Genomic DNA, 23,656 nt, shown 5'->3' on the forward strand with positions numbered 1-23,656 from the left:
GCTCCTAAATGTGAATGGTTTAAATGCATTAATTAAAAGACAGAGACTGTCAGGGTGGATTAAAAAAAGAATACCCAACTATATGTAGTCTGGGGGAAACCATTTTAAATATAAAGATACCGATAGGTCAAAAGTAAAGAGATGGAGAAAGATACACCATGCTAGCCCTTACCACTGCGACAGCAAAGTAAGGAAGGATCGTAGGGGAAACCGAGTGTGAGGCATATGAAAACTCTGCTATCTTTGCCATAATTCTGTAAACCTAAAAGTGTTCAAAAATTACAAATTCCCAGGGATCCCGGGGTGGCTCAGCGGTTTGGTGCCTGCCTTCAGCCCGGGGTGTGATCCTGGGGACCCGGGATCGAGTCTCGCTTGGGGCTCCCTGCATGGAACCTGCTTTTCCCTCTGCCTATGTCTCTTCCTCTCTCTCTCTCTGTGTCTCTCATGAATAAATAAATAAAATCTTTAAAAAAATTTAAATTTCCCCCAAAATAGGTGTATAATAAATTGAGCAAGAAACAAGGGATAACAGTTAAGTGTAAAAATTAAAGTTAAAAATAAAATATCTTTGAATTAGAAAAAAACTGAAGCTGTTCTAAAATGTGCATCTTAAAGATCACTGTATCTTTTTAGCTTGCTGCGCTGCTCTAAATGATGAATAGTAACCATACATCAGGCTGATAGAATATATAATTCAAAAACCAGTCCTCTGTATTATCTGCTTATTGTTCACCGAGAACTGATACTAATTTACCCACTTCTATACCTTTGAATTTCAGGTGAGATAAAAATACAAAAGGTATTTAACAAAATGAAGTCCTTTACAATATTTAAGTGTAAAATGTGGATAGGTCACCGTACAATTTAGGATTGTCTCGGTTTACCAGTGTGATTTAGTCCATTCTGTTAGGAAACAAACCCTGGGCAGCTCCTACACTCATGGAACTGCTTCAGGCATTATGGAGAATCACAAAAATGCATCAGAAATAGTCTCTGCCCTAAAAAGATTACATAATACAATTTAAAGGCCTTTACATACAACTTCTATAACATTTACCCTTTCCTACAAATCCAGATTCTTTTCATACTAATAGAGCCACTAACTAAGTTGGACCTTGGCCTAATAGGGTTTTGCTGGACCATGAGCTTGTGTGTTTCACCTGTAAGAGAGGAACAGTATTGACTTCTTAAGTACATTGCAGTTCAGTTGACAATGAGCTATTAATAGTGCTATTTAATTTTTAAAAATTTATCTGCAGTTCCTTACCTAAGACTATTTTCTCACTTTTCTTGTGGACATAATTAATTCGGTGTTACTCAAATCATGGAAGTTTCTGAAACAGCTGTGAAATTCCAATATTTACCCTTAGCCACGATTCTCAAAATGACTTATTAGCCTTTTATTTTGTCCGGATGGTTTTAAGTGCTTCAATCTGGCAGCATTTTGGTATCGAAAGAGGACACGGATTTGGAACAGAGTGATGTCCCTATGCTGTGATCTCTTCCACCCAAGTAGTTTTGCTTTTATTAATGACAGGGCAATATTGCGTTTTTTTGTATAACCATTGATTGCTAGCAATTTGTTTTGATATTTCTAATACAAAGTCTTCACTGATAGAAGAATGATGGCAGATAGGAACCATGTGTCTGAATATTTACTAGATAATTAGCAGGAATGCCTCTCAAGTATGAAAATGAAAATAGGCAAAAGAGCCTTTTTAAAATTGTAACTCTCTCCATAGTAAGAATAGGCTAAAGCTGAAAGGGTTTGCGCCAATGTATGCAAGTTGCAAGTAGCAAGTGTATACATAACACTTATGGGCTCCTTCCTTCTTGTCTCCTTTTTTGTCTAGAAATGTAGATGCTTAAAAATCATCATCATTATTATTATTGTTGTTGTTTGCTAAGTTTGCTGAGCTTTCTTGGAAATGATGCCAGTTAAGACTCAGTGGTGGGAGGAGGAGGGTTAGGGGCAGAGTGGTGGTTTCCCACAGGAAATCCATCTTGCAGTTTATAGTAGAACTGATTTCAAAGGCAGGTTAATGAGATTACTGCCTGCTAATCATCCTAAACCCCATCCTTTGCTATTTGCAAACAAGATGGCAATTATCAGGCAGCTTTATCTCTTAACACCAAAAGCCCTTAGGTCTATCTTTCACTCCTGCCATTGCAAATTCACCTATACATACAGTTTACAAAGAGTTTCAGAAACTGAATGGGTTTAGTAGCTTGGAACACCAACCAGCCTTACTCTAGTGAAAAACCACGCAAACGCTTTCGGTGTATTCATCGTAGATGAAATCATAGGGAAAATCCCCTCTCTCGAAGTGTACTTGTTATTTAATTCAGCAAATATGTAAGAGAGTAACAGTGTGAAATCTTTGAATTGGACACTTTGAGAGGTACAAACACAAGTAAGGCAAGACCTGCAAGCTGTGGCCATCCCTAAAAAAGAAGGGATTGGCAATTGGAGATGGAGCAGTTGTCATAATGTAGAAAAATTGTGCTTTTCTTTCCTTAGCTATCAGATGACATTTTCTCTAGTTGCACCAATACCCAGTGACCACACGGCCCGCAGCTCTCTACTACAGAGTCACATCCAAGCCCAATATCGCCAAACTCCAGAAAGTCCTCTATCTCGAACTGCTCCTCCCTCTCTGTAGCTAACCAGACTCCTAATCACTGAAAAAACATGAGTTACTTGGACCCAGCTCTATAGAATACTTGGGCCGGACCGATCTATCCATGCTGAGTCCTACAGAACAGTTTCCACTGGGTCTTGTAAGACCTATGCTGACTACTCCCACCTGGGGTTGACAGCACATTTTTTTGCTGAGTCTTTGAGGCTGGATGAGCAGGGCAGCAGGGTGGGGGAAATCTCAGAATGGTGTCTCTCTAACTTTCGAAATCTCTTAGTCAAGTTAAGATAATAATAATCCCGCTTCTGCCCAATGGACAAGCCTATTATATCCTGTCTTGCCCCACACTTCCCACCGGTGGCAATCAATAAATATTTGAACGGATAAATGCATGAATGAATTAATACAAAGAACAACTGGACTACCTCTAGGAGCAGCAGTCCCAATATTTGTTGTCATCCTCTCATGTGTTCTAGGCTGTTTTGAAGGGAAAGGAAAAGCACTGTATTTCCTGTGGGAAATTTATACTGGATGTCAAATAAATGACAACTGTCACTCAGGAAAGTTGGTTATGATAGTTACTTTAAAAAAATCAACAAATATTTGTTGAGCACTTACTATGTGCCGTCACTTTCTAGATATTGGGGAAGCAGTGCTGAACAGGATGGACATGGGGCCTGACTTCCTAAGGGTTAGAATCTCATGGAGGAAAGTAGACCATAAACAAAGACATAAGCAAAGTAATTTCCATTCTAATGTGTTACGCAGGAAATAGGATATAATAGAGTAGTGTGTACCTGGGGAGATGAGTGCCCTACTTCAGTTAGAGTTCTAAAGGAAGACTGTTCTGAATATTTAAATTTGAGAGGAGCCACTGAGGAGATAAAAGAAGCTTTATAAAGAAACATTTTACCCTTTCCAAGCAGTGCAAAGGCTGGAGAGAAAAAAAGAGCTTATCTTGATCAAGGAGGTACAAAAAAAAAGGCTGGTGAGGCTCTAGAGGAGGGGTTAGCACATTTTTTCTCTAACAAGTCTGACAGTGACTTAAAATAGTCTTTTCAGGTCATATGATGTTCTCTGTGGAAACTACTCAACTTTGCAGCACAAAAGCCCCCACAGATGTCCATAACGACTGAATGTGGCCGTGTTCTAACGAAACTGGATTTGCAGAAACAGGCGATGGGGGGATTTGCCCCATGGGTTGTAATTTGCTCTAGACTATAGAGCAAAAGGAAAAAAATGTCACACGTTGAAGTTGGAAAACTGTGCATAGTCCAGTGTGGGACCCGAGGGCACAGTAAGGAGTTGGAATTTTATTCTTAGTGCAACAGAAAGTCATTGAGAGCTCCCATTAAGCAAAGGAATGACTTGGTCTAATTCAGTTTTTAAAATATTATTCTGGGTGATGGGTGGGCAATAGATCATAAATGTCATCAGGGTAGAAGTAGGGAGGCAGTGGTCTAGGCAAGAGATCATGACGCTTGGTGTACAGGGGGCAGCGGAGAGATGGTGGGAATGAATTAAGAGGTCTTCTCAGGCCAGCACCCGGAGATGGATTGGATCCATCTGAGGGGAAGGGACACGCCAAGGCAGGAAGGGGGAATTCTAGTTCTGGGTGATGATAGTGCTGGTATCAAAATGTGGCAGATGGAGAAGGAATCGAAAGTTGGGTTTCAGAAAATGTTAGTTTGCCATGCGTGAGATGTTCTGAGTCATCCTTCAGGATAGGAATGACTGAATAACTGTGAGATGGATCCTTAGCAGGTCAAAGAGAAGGCCAGTTCCCCGTCATTCACACTAGCATGACTCTGGGGGGGCGGGGGGGGGGATGTCTCACAGCCCCTTCTGTAGGGGCCAGGGTGAGAAACTACATGAGCAGGTGCAACTCAGGACATTTGTTGAAGTGGCCTCAACCCTTCCTTCCTGTGTCAAAATAAAGGACGCCCTCCTTCTTCAGCATAGGAGGCTGGGTGTCTCCACATGCTGTTTCCCATTAAGTAAGCCTACCCAGGAGTGAAAGGGGGCTGATTGCAGGCAGATAAAAATAATTAGTGTAAAGACACAGGATGTTAATTGTGACCAGCAAACAGTTTGCAGGTTAGTTGTGACCTGCAACTGTGCTGCTACACGTGTTTCTCTCTGCTAAGCTTTGACCACATCCTAAAACACAGACGCGTCAATATTTCAGAGCTAAGTTTTTTTTTTTTGTTTGTTTGAATAATCCAGTCACAGGCGTAAGGAAAAAAGTAACCATGTTTTACTGCTTTTGCTTAACTCACCATGAACTGCATGCTCCTGGGAATACTGCTGCAGAAAATCATCAGAGAAATAGGGAGCTAGTTGGCGAGCCATGGGTCAGAACGTGTGTACTCGAAGTTTCCTAACCCATTCCACAGGAGTAGGTGAAGGGGTTTTCATAGTTATTTTTGGTCAAATATGTCTAAGAAGGATAAACTCTGAAATAGATTTAGGACAGAGCATCTTAACGCTAATGATGTCATTCATGCTAATACGCAGTGTGAAACCCCATAGGGATAATACTTTCAGTAACACAATAAGTGTTTTCAGACTTATTGAAAATACACCACAGTTTGGTAAACACACACATACGTTAGATTAACCAGTTCTATATTTTCAAAAGAGTCATGATCCCATCTTCTAGCTCAACTCATCATGCTTTGCTATCAGTGACAGAATATGCTATTTTAGCTGCTTACACAATTAGGGGTGGTTTTCATTAAAGAGTAAGAAACCCAGAGGTGGGTTGGTGGCTTTATTCAGTGGCTCATAAATGTCAGCACAAACTCATAAACATTCTCTTGACCTTTATCCTCTCGGTTGCCAGATAACCTCTACAGTTACAAGCTGTGTCTGAGAATCGGGAGGTAGTAGGGGAGACATCAGCTTCATTCTTTCCTTTTAACAAAGAAAACAACTTTTTTTTTTTTCCCCCAGAATTCCTGCAGCAGACATTTCCTCCAGGCTCCTTATCTTACCATCATCAGGCTCTTTTTTTTTTTTTTGAAGGGAAAAATATTTATTTATTTATTTATTTATTTATTTATTTATTTATTTATTTATTTATTTATTTTCATTAGGCTCTTTGACCTCATCTAACTGCCACAGAGGGTGGGAGAGCAGGGAAGAGCTCTGGGAAAGCAGAGAACAGGATTCTGAGGATCGGCTGAGACCCCCCTCCCTCCCCCGGCCCTTCACCTGGCCTTGGCACATTGTTGCTTCAAACAAATGAGACCACAGGGAGGAGGAGAATCTTGGGCAAGGAGAAGTCGTGCGTCCTGCAGATTGTACTGCACACTGTAATATAGGCCCCAGAGGGCCCATCAGGAATAAAGCACTGGTCATCCCTCTGCCTGGAGGGTTGCTGGAAGAAGGGCAGCCCTCGAGCTATCGGGCCCCTTCGGGTATCAACCCAACTGAGGAGAGTCACCCTGCCAAGGACTGCCCCCCTCCCAGGGCCATCTTCATCATCACCAGCCTGCAGAGGCCCCACCCGCGCCTCTGCCCATTCAGCCACCCTGCTCCTCCTACGTTAGGAGGAGTCCCTCTCTGTCCCTCTCTCTGACTGTTCTTCTGCTGGAAGGTCATCTTCTCGGAGCTGGTGGTCAACTGAAGCTTCGGTGGAGACTGTGTTGCCCCATAACTCTCCCCTCTGCCCAATCCTGGCCCTCTCGCCTCCAGGGACACACAATCCCAAGGGCACCGCCACTTAGCCTCCTGCATGCCAATGACCGTCTCCAGTCTCCTTCCTGGGGAACCCCTACCTGCTGCAAAAATAAAATAGGAAATTAAATGTACTCCTAACAGGTTCCTTTCTCTATTTTAGTTGTAAAGCTAATGTGGAATTCTTTTAAAGATGTAATTTCTAAAACTCCATTATTCAAGTGGGCATGTCATGTGTAAGATGGCCACAGGTCAATGAAATTCTTTGTCATTTTGACAATTAATGGCAAACGTGGAAGTATTTGCCATCTGCACCAACTGTTGGTCTCCCCAGTTGAACAGATATGTGATTTTGTTTATAAAAAAATAATGTATTTTTGGGAAATGGCTTTATTTTTCTGAATGTAAAATGAAGTACTGCTCATTATAAAATTACCAAAGAAGAATATCGATAAAGAAGAAAATAAATCATCTATAATCTTATCACATATCTGTTATTAATCTTTGAGTGATATCTGTCTAGACTTTTAAAAGAAGTTACCACTGGGGGATGGGCATTAAGGAGGGCACGTGATATAATGAGCACCGGGGATTATGTAAGACCTATGAGTCACTGACCTCTACCTCTGAAACTAATAATACAATATATGTAAATTCATTAAATTTAAATTTTAAAAAATGAAGGGCAAAAAGGGAGTTAACAGCTGTTTCTTTGACATTTCCTTCAGTCTCACGGAAAGTCTGATGATCTGACCCACGTTCAGTCCTCCTTGCAGTATTAACTGAAATAATTTTTAGGAATTTAACTCTAGCAGATCTGTATTAAAAAGCATCTGGCCAAGGACTGGGTCCAGGACCCAATGACACCCATTGCTGGGACCAAGAAATGAATAATTGGTGTTTATGAGGCAGAGCTGTCCCAGAGAGCTGGGGCTGGCTGCACACACCTGAGAGCAGGCTGCCTTAGGGGGAGCGAAAGCTTAAAGGAGCCCAGAGCAGAGGACTCCCTGGGCCCTGGTACTGTGCACATTTTCAGCTGCATTTCTTATGACCCTGCGTGTCCTCTGAGCAGCGTGGCAGGAGCAGTGCAAGCCAGCCTGGGAGGTACAAGACCAGGGCTCCGTTGCTCTGTGTGCTGCACTGTATCCTGTGCGCTCTTTCAAAAGGAAATAAATGTGGTGCTGGGTCAAGCCCAACGTGTGCCTTGAGTTGGCTAAGCTGAAATATGAAACAACTACAGCCAGCAACAGACATTTTCATTTTCACGCAAACGACTAGGAACTACCTTCTCTCATTGAAAAAGATTCATATAATATGGAATTTTACAAAGGAAACTCTCCACTGCGATTTCCCTCCTCTCTTGTTTTTAATCACTCATTTTACTTCTTTACTTTGCAGAGGTCTATTCAGGTTTTCCATTACTTCTCAAGTCAGTTTTGGTCATTTGTATTATTCTAGGAATTTATCCATTTCATTGAAGTGTTAACTTTGTAGGCATATAAAGTTGGTTCTATTTCCTTAAAATGCTTGTACTTCCTGTAAGGTGTATACTCACGTATATTAATTTTATGGATCATTACAAAGAACCAGCTTGGGGGTCCACTGATATTTTCACATCTTTCCCTGTTTCTATTCTATTGGTTTCTTCTCTGAGCTTTATGATTTCCTTCTATCTACTTTGAGTTTGATTTCTTCCTTCTTGCTTGTCAAGGTAAAAGACAAGCTTTGATTTAGATTTTTCACCTTTAACTATGGAAGCATTTTATGACCTATATTTCCTCCTAAGCATCGCTTGAGCCACATCTCATACATTTTGATATATTGTATTTTTATTTTTATTCAGTTTAAAACATTGCACAATTTCCCTTGTGAGTTCTTCTTTGACCATCAGTTTTGGGGAAGTCTGTAGTTTATTTTCCAAATATTTGGGGATTTTCAAATACCTTTCTACTTCGTATTTCTGATCTAATTCTATTACAATAAAAAGTACTTTGTATTATTTCAATCCTTTTGTTTTTTTAAGACTTGCTTTATGGAATAGCATATAATCCATCCTGAATATTATTCCATGTGTTCTTGAAAACATGTATTTTGCTGTTGCCATGTGGAGAATATTCTTTAAATGTCAATTAGATCTTCTTGGTTAATAGTATCGTTCGATGCTTTTATATTCTTATTTATTTTCTCTCTGCTCTTATTGATTACTGAGATAAAAGTAGCTAATCTCCAAATATGGCTGTTGTAGTTTCCGTTTCTTCTTAATTTTGTCAGGTTGTACTTCATTTGTTTTGGGACTTCGTTGTTATTAACATATACAATTAGTATATCTTTCTGATGTATTAACCCATTTATCATTATGAAATATTATGAACAAAACCATCTCTCATAATAGTCTTTATGTTGAGGTCTAGTTCATCTCATGTAAATATAGCCACTCTAACTCTGTTATGATTACTGTAGACAGACATTTTTTTCTCATACTTTTACCCTCACTTATTTGTATCTTTGAATTTTAAGTATTTCTTTTGTAGAAAGAGTAAGATCTTGTTTTTAGTTTGTTTGTTTTTTTTAATCCAATCCACTTCTGCCCTTTGGGGTGGTGTATTCAGCTCATTCACATTTAATATCATTATTGATATAGTTGACTTATATCTGCCATTTTGTTTTCTATATATCTCATTTCTTTTTTGTTCCTCTATTCTTCCACTGTCTTTTGTGTTGAACAAAACTTTTGGATACCATTTAATACCCTAATATTTTAGATGTTGTGTTTGAAGTATTTTTTTACTGTTAGTTGCTCTAGGGGTTAAAATATTCATCTTTAACTTTTACAATTCACTTAAAGCTAATACAGACTTAATTTCAGTAAAATATAGCATACCAGCACAACTTCATCTCATCTCTCCACATTCCTTTGTGTTACTGTCATACACATAGAACCTTCATGCATATTATAAACCTAATAATACTGTGTTAGAATTATGCCTTTAAACAATCTTCTGACATTGAAGAAATTAAGGAAGGAAGAGAAAAAACATATACATGTATACACATAATCTTCATTGGCTCATGTATTTCTGGTGACCTCTATTCCTTCTTGCAGATCTGAGTTACTGTCTGGTCTCATTTCCTGTGTCTTGAAGGACTTCTCTAGTTTTTCCCTGTAATTCAGGTCTGCTAGCAGTTAATTCTATCCATTTTTGTTTATCTTAGGAATGTCATTATTTTGCTTTTAAGGATAATTTCACTAGGCTATAGAATTCTTGGTTGACTTTTTTTCCTTTAGCATTTTAAATATGTCATTCCTATTTTTTTTTTAAGATTTTATTTACGTATTCATGAGAGACACAGAGAGAGAGGGAGGTAGAGACACAGGCAGAGGGAGAAGCAGGCTCCATGCAGGGAGCCCGATGTGGGACTTGATGCCTGGTCTCCAGGATCAGGCCCGGGACTGAAGGTGGCACTAAAACGCTGAGACACCTGGGCTGCCCAGATGTGTAGTATTGTCATTCCTCTTTCTTGTGGCTTCCACTGTTTCTTATGAGAAGTTAACTATTGGAACACCTGAGTGGCTCAGGTCATGATCCCAGGGTCCTGAGATTGAGCCCCACGTCAGGCTCTCTGCTAAGTGGGGAGTCTGCTTCTCCCTCTCCCTTTACTCCCTCCCCCTACTCATGCTCTCTCTCTCTTTCAAATAAATAAATAAAACGTTATATATTAAAAAAAGGAGTTAACTATTAATCACATTGTTTTCCCCTTCTCTACAATGGGTTCTTTTTCTCTGCTGCTTTCAGGATCTTTTCTTTTCTTTGGCTTTCAGGAGTTTGAATATAATGTGTCTAGTTGCATTTTCTTTTATGTATGTATCTACTTGGTGTTCATCAAGCTTCTTGAATCTGGAAATAAATGTTTTTCATCAAAGGGGGAAGTTTTAAGCCATTTTATTTATTTATTTATTTATTTATTTATTTATTTATTTATTTATTTATTTATTTTAGGAGGAGGGGCAGAGGAAGAAAGAATCATAAGCCCCTGCTGGGCTTAGAGCCCAATGCAGGGCTTGATCCCAAGACCCTGAGATCATGACCTCAGTCAAAATTAAGAGTTGGTCACTCAATCAACTGATCCACCCAGGCACTCCTCAGCCATTATATTTTATTTTTTTAATTTTTTTTTCATTTATTTATGATAGTCACACGGGGGGGGGAGAGCAGAGACATAGGCAGAGGGAGAAGCAGGCTCCATGCACCGGGAGCCGGATGTGGGATTCGATCCTGGGTCTCCAGGATCGCGCCCTGGGCCAAAGGCAGGTGCTAAACCGCGGCGCCACCCAGGGATCCCTGTATTTTAAAATAATTTTCTGCCCCTTTCTTTCCTCTCTGTTTATGAGTCCCAATAAATAGATGCTGGAATTCTTTAAATTGTCCTACAGATCTCTGAAACTGTTTTTTTTTTTCAATCTCTTTCTTTTTTGCTCTTTGGATTAGGATTCAATCACTTCTGTTGGTCTTTCAATTCACTGAGGCTTCTGCTATTTTAAATCTGCTGTTGAGTCCCCCTAGTGAATTTTTTATTCAGTTATTATATTTTTCAACTTTAGAATTTCCATTTGGTTCTTTCATCTGGGTTTCTAAAAGCCAGTTTCTATTGGCTGCTTTTGTTTTGTTTTGTTTCCTTGAGTATGGGTTGTGCTCTTCTGTTTCTTGGCAATCTTGTAATGGTTATGTGAAAATAAAACTTTTATTTATTTATGTTTTTGAAAATAAAACTTTTAGAAAACATATTGTAGCACTGTGCATTCTGTGTCATTTTTCTAAGGTTCACTGTATCGTGGGGTTTTCTTATTGTTTCTTTGTTTTAGTACCTTGCCTGCACTTAACTTCTGAAGTCTTCTGAAATTTCTGCTTAGTTTTGCTGTTTTGTTTTTTTATTTCTTAGCATTCATTCCTTGTACCACCTCCCCATTCTCACCTGCCATGGCCTGTTTACATAGTTTAGTGGTCAACCAATGATTTGAGCAGACATCTGAATTTTCTAAGGCTTCCCTGTTTGAGTATGTCTGTATTGAAAAACACTCTCAAAATTGCAGCCCAGCTCTCAGAGATACTTGGCCTTCGTTTTACCCTGGTCTTTTTTGGGTCCCCCCAGACGCAACACCACGCATCATTAAGTGGCAGGCAGGGATGAGTGGAGAGTTTCCTTCATCCCTGTTACAGCTCTCACTATTAAATTTTATCTGGAAGATCATTGTCCTAAACCAGACCTGTAACTTCAGACTAGCAAAGTTGTAGTCTTTCCCCATTTATTCTGAAATGATGCTTCACTTTTAGCCAGCAGTGTTGGGGTTTTCACACCCATCCTTCCCCCTTGCTCTTCTCCTCCCCCACCCCAATCAAGTCTGCCACCTCTCGTTTTAGAGCTGTTGATTTTTTTTCTGCCATTTTTAGGCCAATAATCTACCAAACAGCAAAGGGTGAAGGAGAAGACAGAGGATGAGAACAGTAGAGGCCAGAAGACCCCAAACTGCTGCCATTCCTGTCTGAAGCTGTCACAATTTTCTAGGAATAAGCATTTCTTAATTTCCACATAGTGGTTTTAGGCATAACCCCCCTCTATTCTTACTTTTATCCTTAAATTTTATCCTCAGTTTTGTTTTACTATGACAGAACCAATGTAATATGATTTAGGATATCTCAAGTGTTATTTTAGGGTCAACAAAACTGCCCTGATGAATATAGCTTAAAAATCTCAAAATTAATTGCTCTTATTTAACTCTTCCATGCTCTAGAGAAAAACTCTACTTCTAAAATGATGAAGTCCATGTCTGGCGGGATGGATAGTACCTGTCTAAAATTAAGTTCATCCTCGGCACTGCTTCTTCGCACATTTACACTCCAGATCCATTCTCTACTCTGCACCCTTCTTTGGTCCGTGGGAGGCTGACCTCCATGGACTGCCCATGAGGGCTGCTTTTCCCTTTGACTTCATTGGGTGTGACTAATGAGGAAATGGGTGGGAGAGTTGAGGGAAGAGAAGAACAAAATTGGCATGTTTTCCCACAGCTTCCTTCTTGCCTGGTCACAGATGGCAATGGCTATGTTTTTGGCTTGGTTTTGCTTTTTAACTGAAAGACACAGTTCTTGTCAGGCAGCCCTTTCTTACAGCTCTTTATCTCACAGGGTTCCAGTAGTGGACATTCCTCTCATACCTTCCAGCCTAGGAGCTGTCATGGCTCCCTCCCTCTGCTGTTAACCTAGAGGTGCTTCACCATCCCTGTTCCCATTAGCCCAGGCTGCACCTCTGCAAATAGTTTCTTCCTTAAACTCATTCAACCAACCCTTTTGACTTTTGCATCTGTTTCCAGCCAGGACCCCAACTGGTGTATCATTTCTCCCTCCTCCCATTCTTTTTCCAGTCCCTTTGGTCCTCCAACTAGAGCTTACCCTCTAGAAATATCCTACTCCCAAATCTCGTCTTTTGATCAAAATTTAGTCTACTGTATGTTGTATTGGGTGGAAAGTCCACTAGAACTAGTCTCACTGGGAAGGCTGTTCTGAGGATGCTAATTGTGTTACCCATCCTGGGACATCTGAATTTTAAGGACTCATCCCTTTATAATCTCAGGCAAAACATTCCTACAGATGGAAATTCATATATAGGTGGTAAAGTCGATATTATCTGTGGTGTCCCTTGGGTAAGCCAGGCCTGAATGTGGGAGGAGGTCAGAAGAGCCATTCCACCGGAAGAAAAGTTGCTTGCTTGATCCAGTGTTTCCTAAAACACACACATCAAAGTGATAGTCCTGCAAAAGGCTTTGAAAAAACAGTAAGAGAGTTAGGGCACCTGTGTGGCTCAGTCAGTTAAGCATCTACCTTTGGCTCAGGTCATGATCTTGGGGTCCTAGGACGGAGCCCCATTTGGGGCTCAAATAATGATCTTGTGATCCTGGGATTGAGTCCTGGGTTGGGCTCCCTGCTCTGTGGGGAGCTTGCTTCTCCCTCTCCCTCTGCTGCTCCTTCTGCTCATGCTCTAATGAATGGATAAAAATCTTTTTTTTTTTTTAAATAAGAGCATGTTTCTCTTGTGAAATAATTTTTTACCCACCTCTTGAAAAGAGAAATTGTATATTAGCTCACTAAAGCTATGAGAAGTTCTTTTTTTTTTTAAGATTTTATTTATTTATTCATGAGTGACACAGAGAGACAGAGAGGCAGAGACATAGGCAGAGAGAGAAGCAGGCTCCACACAGGGAGCCTGATGTGGGACTCGATCCCGGGACTCCAGGACCACACCCTGGGCCAAAGGCAGGCACTAAACCACTGAGCCACCCAGGGATCCCAAGCTATGAGAAGTTCTATGGTAAGTAAACTGGATTTACTTTGAGCCAGTTGTGTTCCAAATAAGAACAAATTTTCTTCAGGATGCTTTGACTTTGCTAACAGCACTCTCTCTGGGACATTACATAGAAATTTTTGTAATAAGGCAAATTATTTTCTCCTAGAGAATTTGAATACTTAAGCCTTTCACATGTGGGTAGATGGACTGTACCTACTATTAGGTAGTCTTAATTAGAGAGTCATTACTCTCCCTTGTTTCTGAATTTTACCTCTTCTTTTATTTTAATATTTAATTTTCCAAGAATTATGGTCCTACGAAGTTATAATAAGTATAATAAAAAGATCTGAGAATCTTATGCCAAATCCATGCATTGTTCAATTGCTTTTAACTTTTTTTTTCCACCATAAATAATTAATTATGTTTTCTGGAGGATCTTATAGTGTGAACTCAATGAATGAATCATCAGTAGAGTCTAATCAGATGTAATTGTAATATCATCATTAATTTGGAATACTTTCATATTTTAAAACCACGTAATTGGAAGCACAGGGTCCCTCCCATCCTGTCTTTCATAAAGTTGTTTGCATACCAGCTTCAGTCTTACTGAAGAATGACTTACCAGAATAAAGAAAAATCACACAGAGAGATAAGTTGTTTCTGTAAAATAAAGGTGCTCCAAAGATCCTTTAAAATAAGGAGGCATCTTGGGCACATGGCTGGCTCACTCAGATAAGCATCTGATTCTTGGTTTTGGCTCAGATCATGATCTCAGGGTCCTGGCTTCTGGGATTGAGCCCCACATCGGGTTCCCTGCTCAATGTGGAGTCTGCTCCTCCCCCCACTCTCTCGCTCACACTTTCTCTCTCTCTAGAATGAATAGACAAAATATTTTTTAAAAATAAGGCATCTTTTAGTCCAGCTATTTTATTCAGTGCATATTATTGAAAATAATTTAAACAATAGACAAATTTATAAAGCATAAATCCGAAGTTCGAGGTAATTCCCTATTAGTAACTACTATTAACAGTTTGAAACCCCTTGAACTTTAAAATACATATTCATATATAATATATATTTGTGATATATATAGATATAAATAAATATACTATAATGATAAAGATTAAAATAAAATAGATGACCATCAAAAAAAGATTTGAAAATTGGTCTTCTTTCTATACACTATGACCCATTTTTCTGAGTGTGGAAGCTTTGAATGGCAGCTGCCATTTTGATATGTTTTTCATTTTCTCTTGGCAACAAAAACCTCAATTTTGTTGACCTTAAAATTCTCATTTCCTGACAGGTGCCCATCAGAACCACATACCTTTCCCCCCCAAATTTCCTACAATATTTTTAACTGCTTCAAGCTTGTCAGGACAGATCTGCTTAGTCCAGCTATCTGCTAAACTTCATTTCGAGAACTCAACTCATTAAAAAGTACTACAGAAGCCTCATGTTTATTTATTATTTGAACATGACTCATGAAGCCATCATTCAAATCTCTGATTGTACTCACTAGTGTATTTCATAACAAACTTAAATCCATAAGCCTTTTTATATTCTGATGCCTCCATGTGGTCAGCCACATATATTTAATGAAAAGCTATCTTTTTTTATCCTCCTGGCAAATTTCAAACATATGTGGAGCTATCCAATGCACAGGCAGGCACAGACTTCCTATGTGACCTTGGACAATCTTGCTCTATATCCTGATTTTATAAATCTACAGGATGGAGAACATTGTCATGCAGATCACTTTTCAAAAATATTATAATAATTAGAAATTGTGAAGTGGTTCAGATTTATCAGTTAAAGTTTTACCATTTTAGAGATGCCAATCATGCATCATGTTCATAAATCTGTGAAGCCATTAAGTAATCACTCAGCATGTACCACAGGCTGCCTTACTGACCTGAAGGAGCAGGATATACCCTTTCTGTGTCCCTGCCTGTCTCCCCTGGTTCTTGCCTTCCCCAGATTTCTGCAGACTGGTAAGTATAACACAGGCTTGAGGCAGGGACAGCTTCGGCAGCTTTGGGCGCTGTCCCAACTGGTTCACTTGGTTTGAGTTTATATCCCTATATCCCATACACCCCTGGGGCTAACCTCAGGATTCCTGCCTGAATTATTCTACCTGAATTCCACCTGAATTTTTCTCACTAAAGCTGACCTTTTTCATAACCAAAGCTAATCACTGAACACCCTTGTTTCTGGATCTGTGCTCTGTGGATCAACCAGGGCATCTTTGTTCCTTCTTTCCTCATCCTCTGCATGATTCCTGCTTGAACAGGAGGAAACAGATTTCTGCAAAGAAATCTCCAGTCCCGAGACCCCTTATCTCTCCTACATCCTCTGTAGGTCCTGGCTGATCTAAATGGGCATCTACCCTGCCCATGTTTCAAGAGTCCATGTTCCTGCTTAGGCAATCTATGCAGTTTCCTTTTGAGCCTGGGGTTTCCATGTTCCTTGCCAGGTGTCCTCTTTTAGGCACAAAGCTCAACTGCTCAAAACTGCCCCACGACTGGGCCCTCTCCTCCTGAATAGATCTCCATTCCTGTGTCCTACCTAACTGTTGGCTGGATCCTTCTAATTCTTTTTTGTCCTCTGGTCCCTCCATGAACCTGAAACTTCTATTCCCTTGAGCTCTTGGTCTGTGGGCATCAAGGCCTGCTTCATTCAACCTGATACCCTGCTAATGGATGGTCCTGAACAAAAAGTTTTCTGGCCAAATAGGTTTAGAAAAAGCTCTGTTAAAGTGGTTATTCAGGTTTACTTTTTGTAGGACTTACCTAAGCTTTTAATATACTATATGCATCCATGAAAGTGAAAATAAGAGCTTTTCCAGATATATCTGTTGAGGTGAATTTATCCTCAAATTTTCTTAAAAGGGCTGTTCTATGAAATGTATTTTGAAAAATGCTCTTTTAGAAGATTACGGAATCTCCATGGTCTCTTTCAGTTTTACAGATTCTGATTCAATGATTCACAAGAAATATTTGGGGAGGAAAATGATTGAAGTGAAAAAATCTGTTAGTTTTAGACAACTCCGTTCAGAGAATAAAGAACACCGTATTTTCATTACTAGGAAGTTGTTTTCTATTAATGGAACAAGGAGAAAGCAGAAGATTAGCATTCTTTTATTTATTCAATAATTCTGAGAATATTTATTGAGATCTGTAGCATGCCAGACATTACTGCAGATGCTGGGGTTTTTATGATGGATAAGAGCAATACTCCCCTGCCCCAAGAACCTTAGAGAAATCAGCAAGAGTAAGATATCCTGCAGGCCATTTAATATTTTTGTTCTGAGTCTGTGCATCAAAAGCCTCATTTTTAAGTTGTTCTTAAAGTTTATGTGCATCCCCTTTTGTAGTAAACCAGATCCAGGTTTGTCATTTTTCTATAATTAAAACCAGTGGAATCCATGAGCAAATATCTATAGACACACAATATGCAGCAGATGTATGTACACGCAAATGCATACAAACCATATACGCAGATACAGCCCAGATCATCTTTATCTGACTGATGCCAAAAATAAACACTACCATTGACATATACATGGTGTTTTTCAGAGTATCATTGAGAATACCTATATCTTAAAATAACCAGGAGGCACTTGTGAAAATGCAGATTCTTGGACTCTGCTCCAAATACTTGGATTCAGTAGGGCTCAGGAATATGCATGTTAAATCAGTGCTATGTATCACACTTATGCACACTAATATTTAGGAATTTCTGATTACCAAGACACTGGATTGTGTGTTGCGAGCTGGTGCTCATTGCCTAGTGGCCATAGATTGGACAGAGGGACTCCCATTGGCTGGAGTGAAGGTTGCCAGGAAAGAAGGTTGGCACCCAGTGTCCCAGTGGGACCAGGTAAAAAGGCATCTGGCACATAACAATGTTCAAAAAGCATCAATCCCCTTTCCTCCATTGTGCCTCAAAGAAAGCACAACCAACAGCTGAGCACACCTGGGGGCTTCTCACTGTTTCCTCTCCGGTTTAATATATTTTATTTTGTTTCCATGTGAAGTCACTTTTGAGGAGATCCCTGGATTCTCTCCAGAGGCCTAGGAGAACCCTCCCAGGCTAATTCATATGCTGCTTTCATTATTGTTTTTAAATTAGATTCAAGTATTGATAAAAATCCAAATATCAGAATACAGAGGCTTGTGGGATTTTTCTTCTCATGTAACATGAAAATTTAAGAGTGTACTGGTTTCAGATCAAAACTCTAGAAGCCTCCATCACCACATTTCCTGTTTGTTACTGAACAAAGTACACACAAAAGATTTTAAGACACAGAAGAGAGAAAACTGAGGTACGGTTAAACAAGTTTTACTGGCACACTGCTTCTGAAATAACTGAGCAACTTTACTTAGAAAAAAAAGTTTGTAGGAGAATTTTTCATCCTTACATTTGCCTTATGGCTACATAAGGATTTCTCTGACAAAGGAAGCATGCCAGGTAAGTGGTATTTTTAATTCTTTTCTTCTATTCCTATGCCTAAAAAATCACTAAAAAATTTCCATGTCTCCAGCCAAAAAAAAATTGAAGATTTGGGAAGTAAACTAGTTTACATATTATTTTTAAATGTGAGATAATCTTTAGTATAATTAGAACATACTTGGAAATATTTTAATGAATATGTTATTTTTTCGAAAAGAAAAAAAGTTCTATAACATAAAGCTAGTTGCAGCTGTCAGTAAGTGTTCAATGATAATTAAGCCATTTATAGTATCTGTTATTTTTGAAGAAATTTTTGTTGATGATGCATATTCCTCTTTTGTCTAATTATAAAGCAGGTTAGTAGTAACCACGTTCTAATTCCTTTGAGTTTAAGAATTGTGTTATCTTCCCAGAAATTAATCCAATTGTCGATAGTAGAGAGATGACTAGTCTCCAAAGGCCAGTGAAAACTCAGTCTCCGTGGCATGGATCCCAAGGCTCAAATTCCCATCAATTAGCTGAGCGTCTGTTCCACGTTGGTGGTTCATTTCTCTTTTAATGTCTTATGTACTTTTAATTTCTTTAATAAACACCTTTCGTTGTAAAAGAAAACACATATAAAGTAGGAGAACTGAAATATATACGAAACAAAAAAATTTACATACTTCACATCACCTTAAAAAAACACGAGACATTATGTTGTATTTCCTTCCTACTTTTTTATTCAATATGTTCTACATGGTTTGCTTTTCATGCCTGAAATAATAATGAACATAAAATCATATATCCAGATTTTTTGCTAACATTAGAAAATAGCTCTTTGCCTTTTTACGATAATTTCTGCTTAATCATTTTAGATGAATGTGGGCAATGACATCCATTGGGTTAATTGTAGTTTTCTTAGTTATTTCTTTATTGTTGGACATTTACGTTGTATCCAGTTGTACGATATTTCAAATGACAGGAAGATGATCATCTCTGTACTTTTTCTAGGTTAAGGGTTTTTTTAGGAATAATTTCTAGAATTGGCATTACTGAGTGAGAGGTTATGAACAATGTAAGTCTCATTATTATTAAGTTGCTTTTCCAAGAGTGAGGTCAATCACTCTCATCCTAGCATGTTTCTCCTGGACAGGCTGGAATCATCTAAAAAATCTCTATGCATAAAGGTGTAATATGCCAACCCATTGTTGATAATGTTATTACTTTGATTATAATGAAGCTGAACATTTTTACATGGGTTTTTAAACTGTTTATCATCATACAACCTGAACATTGTCTGATTATACCTTTTGCTTAATTATAGTGCTTTTAATATCAATTTGTATGAGCCATTGATAGGGTAAAGATATTATATATAATTTCAATGAATTTGCTTCCCAGTATTTTGTTTGCTGGCTTTTAGAATCAATCGATTGGATTCATCACACAGGGAGCATAAGCCTGACATATGGTTTGCACACCTGTCTTTATTTTTCCCAGGTTCATAGATTAGCAGAGAACAAAAATAACTATTCCAGTTTTGCTAGTGCCTGCAAAAAATAGATATGGCAATACTATGAACAGTGGCCATGAGCTGATGGTGTTGGAGAATTCAGGAAGGGTGGGAATGAAAAGGTAGTGAATATGACATTCAACTATCTTCAGGATTAATTAATTCTAATTTTATGAGGGATATGATAACATTTCTTCCATACCATTTCATAGTTTAGATTTTCCCTTTAGAGGTAATACAGGAGTTCCTCTATTGTCAGTTGAGACCTTTTCCAATGCCACAGAAGAGATGAAAATACCAAGTGTTTCCAATGCCACAGAAGAGATGAAAATACCATTAAAGACCCATAGATCTTAAAAGGAGGAGAAAAAAACGTTCATGTGAAAAAAGAGTCAGATGATAGCATTTTTTTACATTTAGATAGGTGAAGTTAAAAAGTGTGAAAAGCAAAATTATTCCTAGTTAAGTAAAACAACGTAAGAAAAGAAAAACTCAAATCTTTCCTTTCCTCCTGCCTACATGCTTTGCACTCACTGTATCAATAAATGGGCCAATATCATAATTCCTCTCATGTTTCTACATGCACATAAAATCAATATTAGCTGAACCAACTGGTGAGAACAACTCCTGTGGGCTACCGTTAATTTAGTTTGCACAGTGATCCACACTTAGTTACACATTGCTGGTTTCAAAAAAAAAAAAAAAAAAAAAAAAAAGGATTTTCATTGTCTTTACTCTGTTTCCTCTTCCCTTGAGCTTCAATTGCCTTTCTGAGAACAATGAGCCTTTCCTTTAGAGACAAGGTAGGACTAATTTATAAATCATCTTTTAAACTTAGGTGTTCTTTAAATTAAAGATGGGTCAAAGACAATATGTTTCATCATTTAATCTAGGTAATGATTTTAAGGAAGGTCAATCCAGGAAAGATTGTCACTTATGGGTCTCAGCTTTGAGAAATGAATGCCCATAAATTGCTAGTTAATAGTAAACATCATTATCCTCAACACAAGGGTTTGTAAAGTTAGAAAAAAACCAATAATAATAATAATAATAATAATAATAATAGTAAACATCATTATCAGTCATATTTCCAGGCTTTTTGTATTTTATTTAATTCTCTCAGTATTCCAGAACTAGAAAGAAGAGAGAAAAAAATTAACAGGCCTTCTTAAAACAATAAAGAAACACAGTAGTTAAAATTTTGTTGGATGACAGTTTCCCACACACCCATGGCATCTTCAGAGGATCTCACCAAGGTGTTTCTCCAACAGAAAACAATAAGCATGTATATAAAACAGAGTAGTGAATACAGATAAAGACGCATCAACAGCAGGGACTTTGGCAGCATTGCAATGCCAATAGGATTTCTCAAGTTGACCAATCCCAATTCAAGTTTCTTTATAAATGTGACGAGTAGTCCAGTACTGGAGGAATAATTACATACTGTCTTAAAAACCTCCCCCCACCTCATTCCACGTGTATGTTCTCCTTAACAAATTCAGTAAGGGGACGCCTGGCCTGGGTGGCTCAGTGGTTGAGCATCTTGCCTTTGGCTCAGGGCATGATCCCAGAGTCCCCACATTGAGTCCCACATCCAGCTTCCTGCATGGACCCTGCTTCTCCCTCTGCTTGTGTCTCTGCCTCTCTCTCTCTCTCTCTCTCTCTTTCATGAATAAATAAATAAAATCTAAAAAATAAAAAACAAATTCAGTAAGTGTTGGTTAAGAGCAATCATGATGTACTAGAAAGAGGGACCTTGGTGTCACACAGATGGGGATCTGAACTCCAACTTTACAATTGGCTTAGTGAGGTTCAAAAAGTCACAGGGCAACACTCAATCTGCCTGTGCACTTTGAAGCAGACATTCCAATGCCCCGTATTGTTTATTGTCCCTCTCCCCATCACCATCCATTTCTCAAATAACCCTCTGCTCATAACAGACACTCTTTTAAGGTTGACAGATTTCAATGTTGCATTAAAAACAACATTTTATTGACTCAAAAGCCTGGGAGTGGATTTGAGAATCCCTTCCTGCGCTTCTATCTATGACTCTAATGGCTTTTATTGGTGGGGTAATGGGGATGGGTAGTGGTGGAGTGGGGGGCTGTGAGAATACTGACAACGTACCACAAAGAGTCATCAAGAATGCACCTAGTGCCACACCAAACTATCATCACAGTAAGAAAAATTCTTGTTACTCATAGGATCCATAGGGATGGTTATAGCAGAACTTTTTCTTTGAACTTTCCAGTGTGCCTAAAGTGGATGCACATATTTGTGGAAGGCAACAAGGAGATGGTCACCACTCTGACAGAATTTATAAGCCAAGGAAGAGAAACAATCATGAAACACCATATTCCATATACTATAAACTTACACAATTGTCTCAGTTACAGACTCCCTGAGGGAAAAACAAGGCATTTTATGTATTGCTTTTCCATTGTTAGTTATGCAAAGGCTTCTATATGAATCAAACCTGCCGGCAGAAAAACAATACATTTGCTCAGCTGAGTTTCCCTCCAGAGCACATGCAAGTGTGAATTCCAGATACAGTGCCTGCCAACTACTGCTGGCTTTAAAGGAGTCAGAGTTCTTGTAATCAAAGCTACAACGATTAGCCGATTAGCCCCCAGCAATTGAAAGCTAGATAGAAACTTAAATCATGCTTTTCCTAGCTGTCATGGCCTCACTAATAACTTCCTGAGGCCTTTGGCTTTTTAACAGTGTAAAGAACTAAATTCCAATTGTGTGGGAGCTCTTTTTAAATTGATAAAAGTTTTTTAAAGGGAATTATTTACAATTATGGAATAATGATACTAAAGATGGCATTTGTTGGGCAAGAATTTTTGAGCACTTTGTGCATCTAATATTATAAGAAGCATTCTCTACACTGAATGGATACCCACATGGGTCTGGAGAGAATCATACTGCATATGGAACACAACTAGGTGAAGGGAGGTATGAAGGTATGTGTGTGCATGGGCATGTGAGCATTTACATAGATCTGCCATTCAGGTTGAAAATCTCCACCATTTAGCTACTTAGTCAATACATTTAGTACATAGTAGCTAAATGCATATTTTTTTGCATATGGAGGCATTTATTGTTGGCAATCAAAAAATTATGAAAGCTGAGGCCCTTGGCTGGCTCAGTTGGTGGAGCATGTGACTCTCGATCTCAGGGTCATGAGGTTGAGCCCCACATTGGGTATAGAGATTACTTAAAAATAAAATCCTTTTAAAAAAATTATGAAAGCCATCCAGAATGTCATGAAATATAAAGCTTCTAAATGAAAATCTTCCTGGTTAAAGCTCACATCACATTACACAAGGAAAAGAATCTTGGAAAACAGAAGAAGGTTAGATAGGAGTTGGAGACTCCTGAAATCAGAGGAAAACCAGAGACCATGCTAAACCAACTCCATATTTTAGAATTTGGCATGTGTTTTCAAAACCTCCAGTTGATTATGTGAAACAAATTTATCATTACAGTAAATGACAAAACCGAGCCCTAGGAGAATGTACAGTGTGGTCTAAGTTCTTGCCTTACTGTTGCTAACATATTTCAGAAAAATTTCTAGGACTTTCCTTAAGACCTTTATGCAAAATGTAGGCTCATGACATTGATTTGGTTGTTACTTTGTAGTTGAGAGCAAATTATCTTCTTGTCCCAATTAATGGGCTGATACAACTTTTCAGTGCTCCTTTTAATTAAAAAGGATAAAGGGAAACTTCTAATTGAAATACAATTTTGCACAAATGGTAGGGTATATTATAGCTAGAGTCAGTGTAATTATAAAGATAAGATGAGGGGTTTTGCCTTGAAGTATACCTTTTTATACAGTGTTCTATTTTATTTACCCAAACCACAACTATTTTTGAATCTATACTAAATACTAGAGGCTATGAGAACTGGAAAGGGAAAAAACCCTACTAAGTATGAAGTAAATTGTTAGTTCTCTCAAGGATAAGTTCTAGAGATCTATTTTTCTTTTTTATGTATGTATTTGCTTTCCTTCCCCTCCCCCAGAAAAAGAGGTATTCAAAGTACA

The 23,656-nt window shown here is 38.6% G+C and overlaps 1 protein-coding gene across 1 annotated transcript in view; it reads left to right on the top strand.

The window, feature by feature from the left end:
• Positions 1 to 17,910: 17,910 nt before the first annotated feature.
• TRAT1 (T cell receptor associated transmembrane adaptor 1) overlaps positions 17,911 to 23,656 on the top strand; it is a 36,741-nt gene continuing 30,995 nt past the window's right edge. The window contains exon 1 of the mRNA XM_038582751.1: positions 17,911 to 18,128. Within this exon, the coding sequence (XP_038438679.1) occupies positions 18,122 to 18,128 (7 nt within the window). The 5' untranslated portion in view covers positions 17,911 to 18,121. The remainder of the gene's footprint in view (positions 18,129 to 23,656) is intronic.

This window comes from Canis lupus, chromosome 33 (genome assembly GCF_011100685.1).
Source record: "Canis lupus familiaris isolate Mischka breed German Shepherd chromosome 33, alternate assembly UU_Cfam_GSD_1.0, whole genome shotgun sequence".
NCBI lineage: Eukaryota > Metazoa > Chordata > Mammalia > Carnivora > Canidae > Canis > Canis lupus.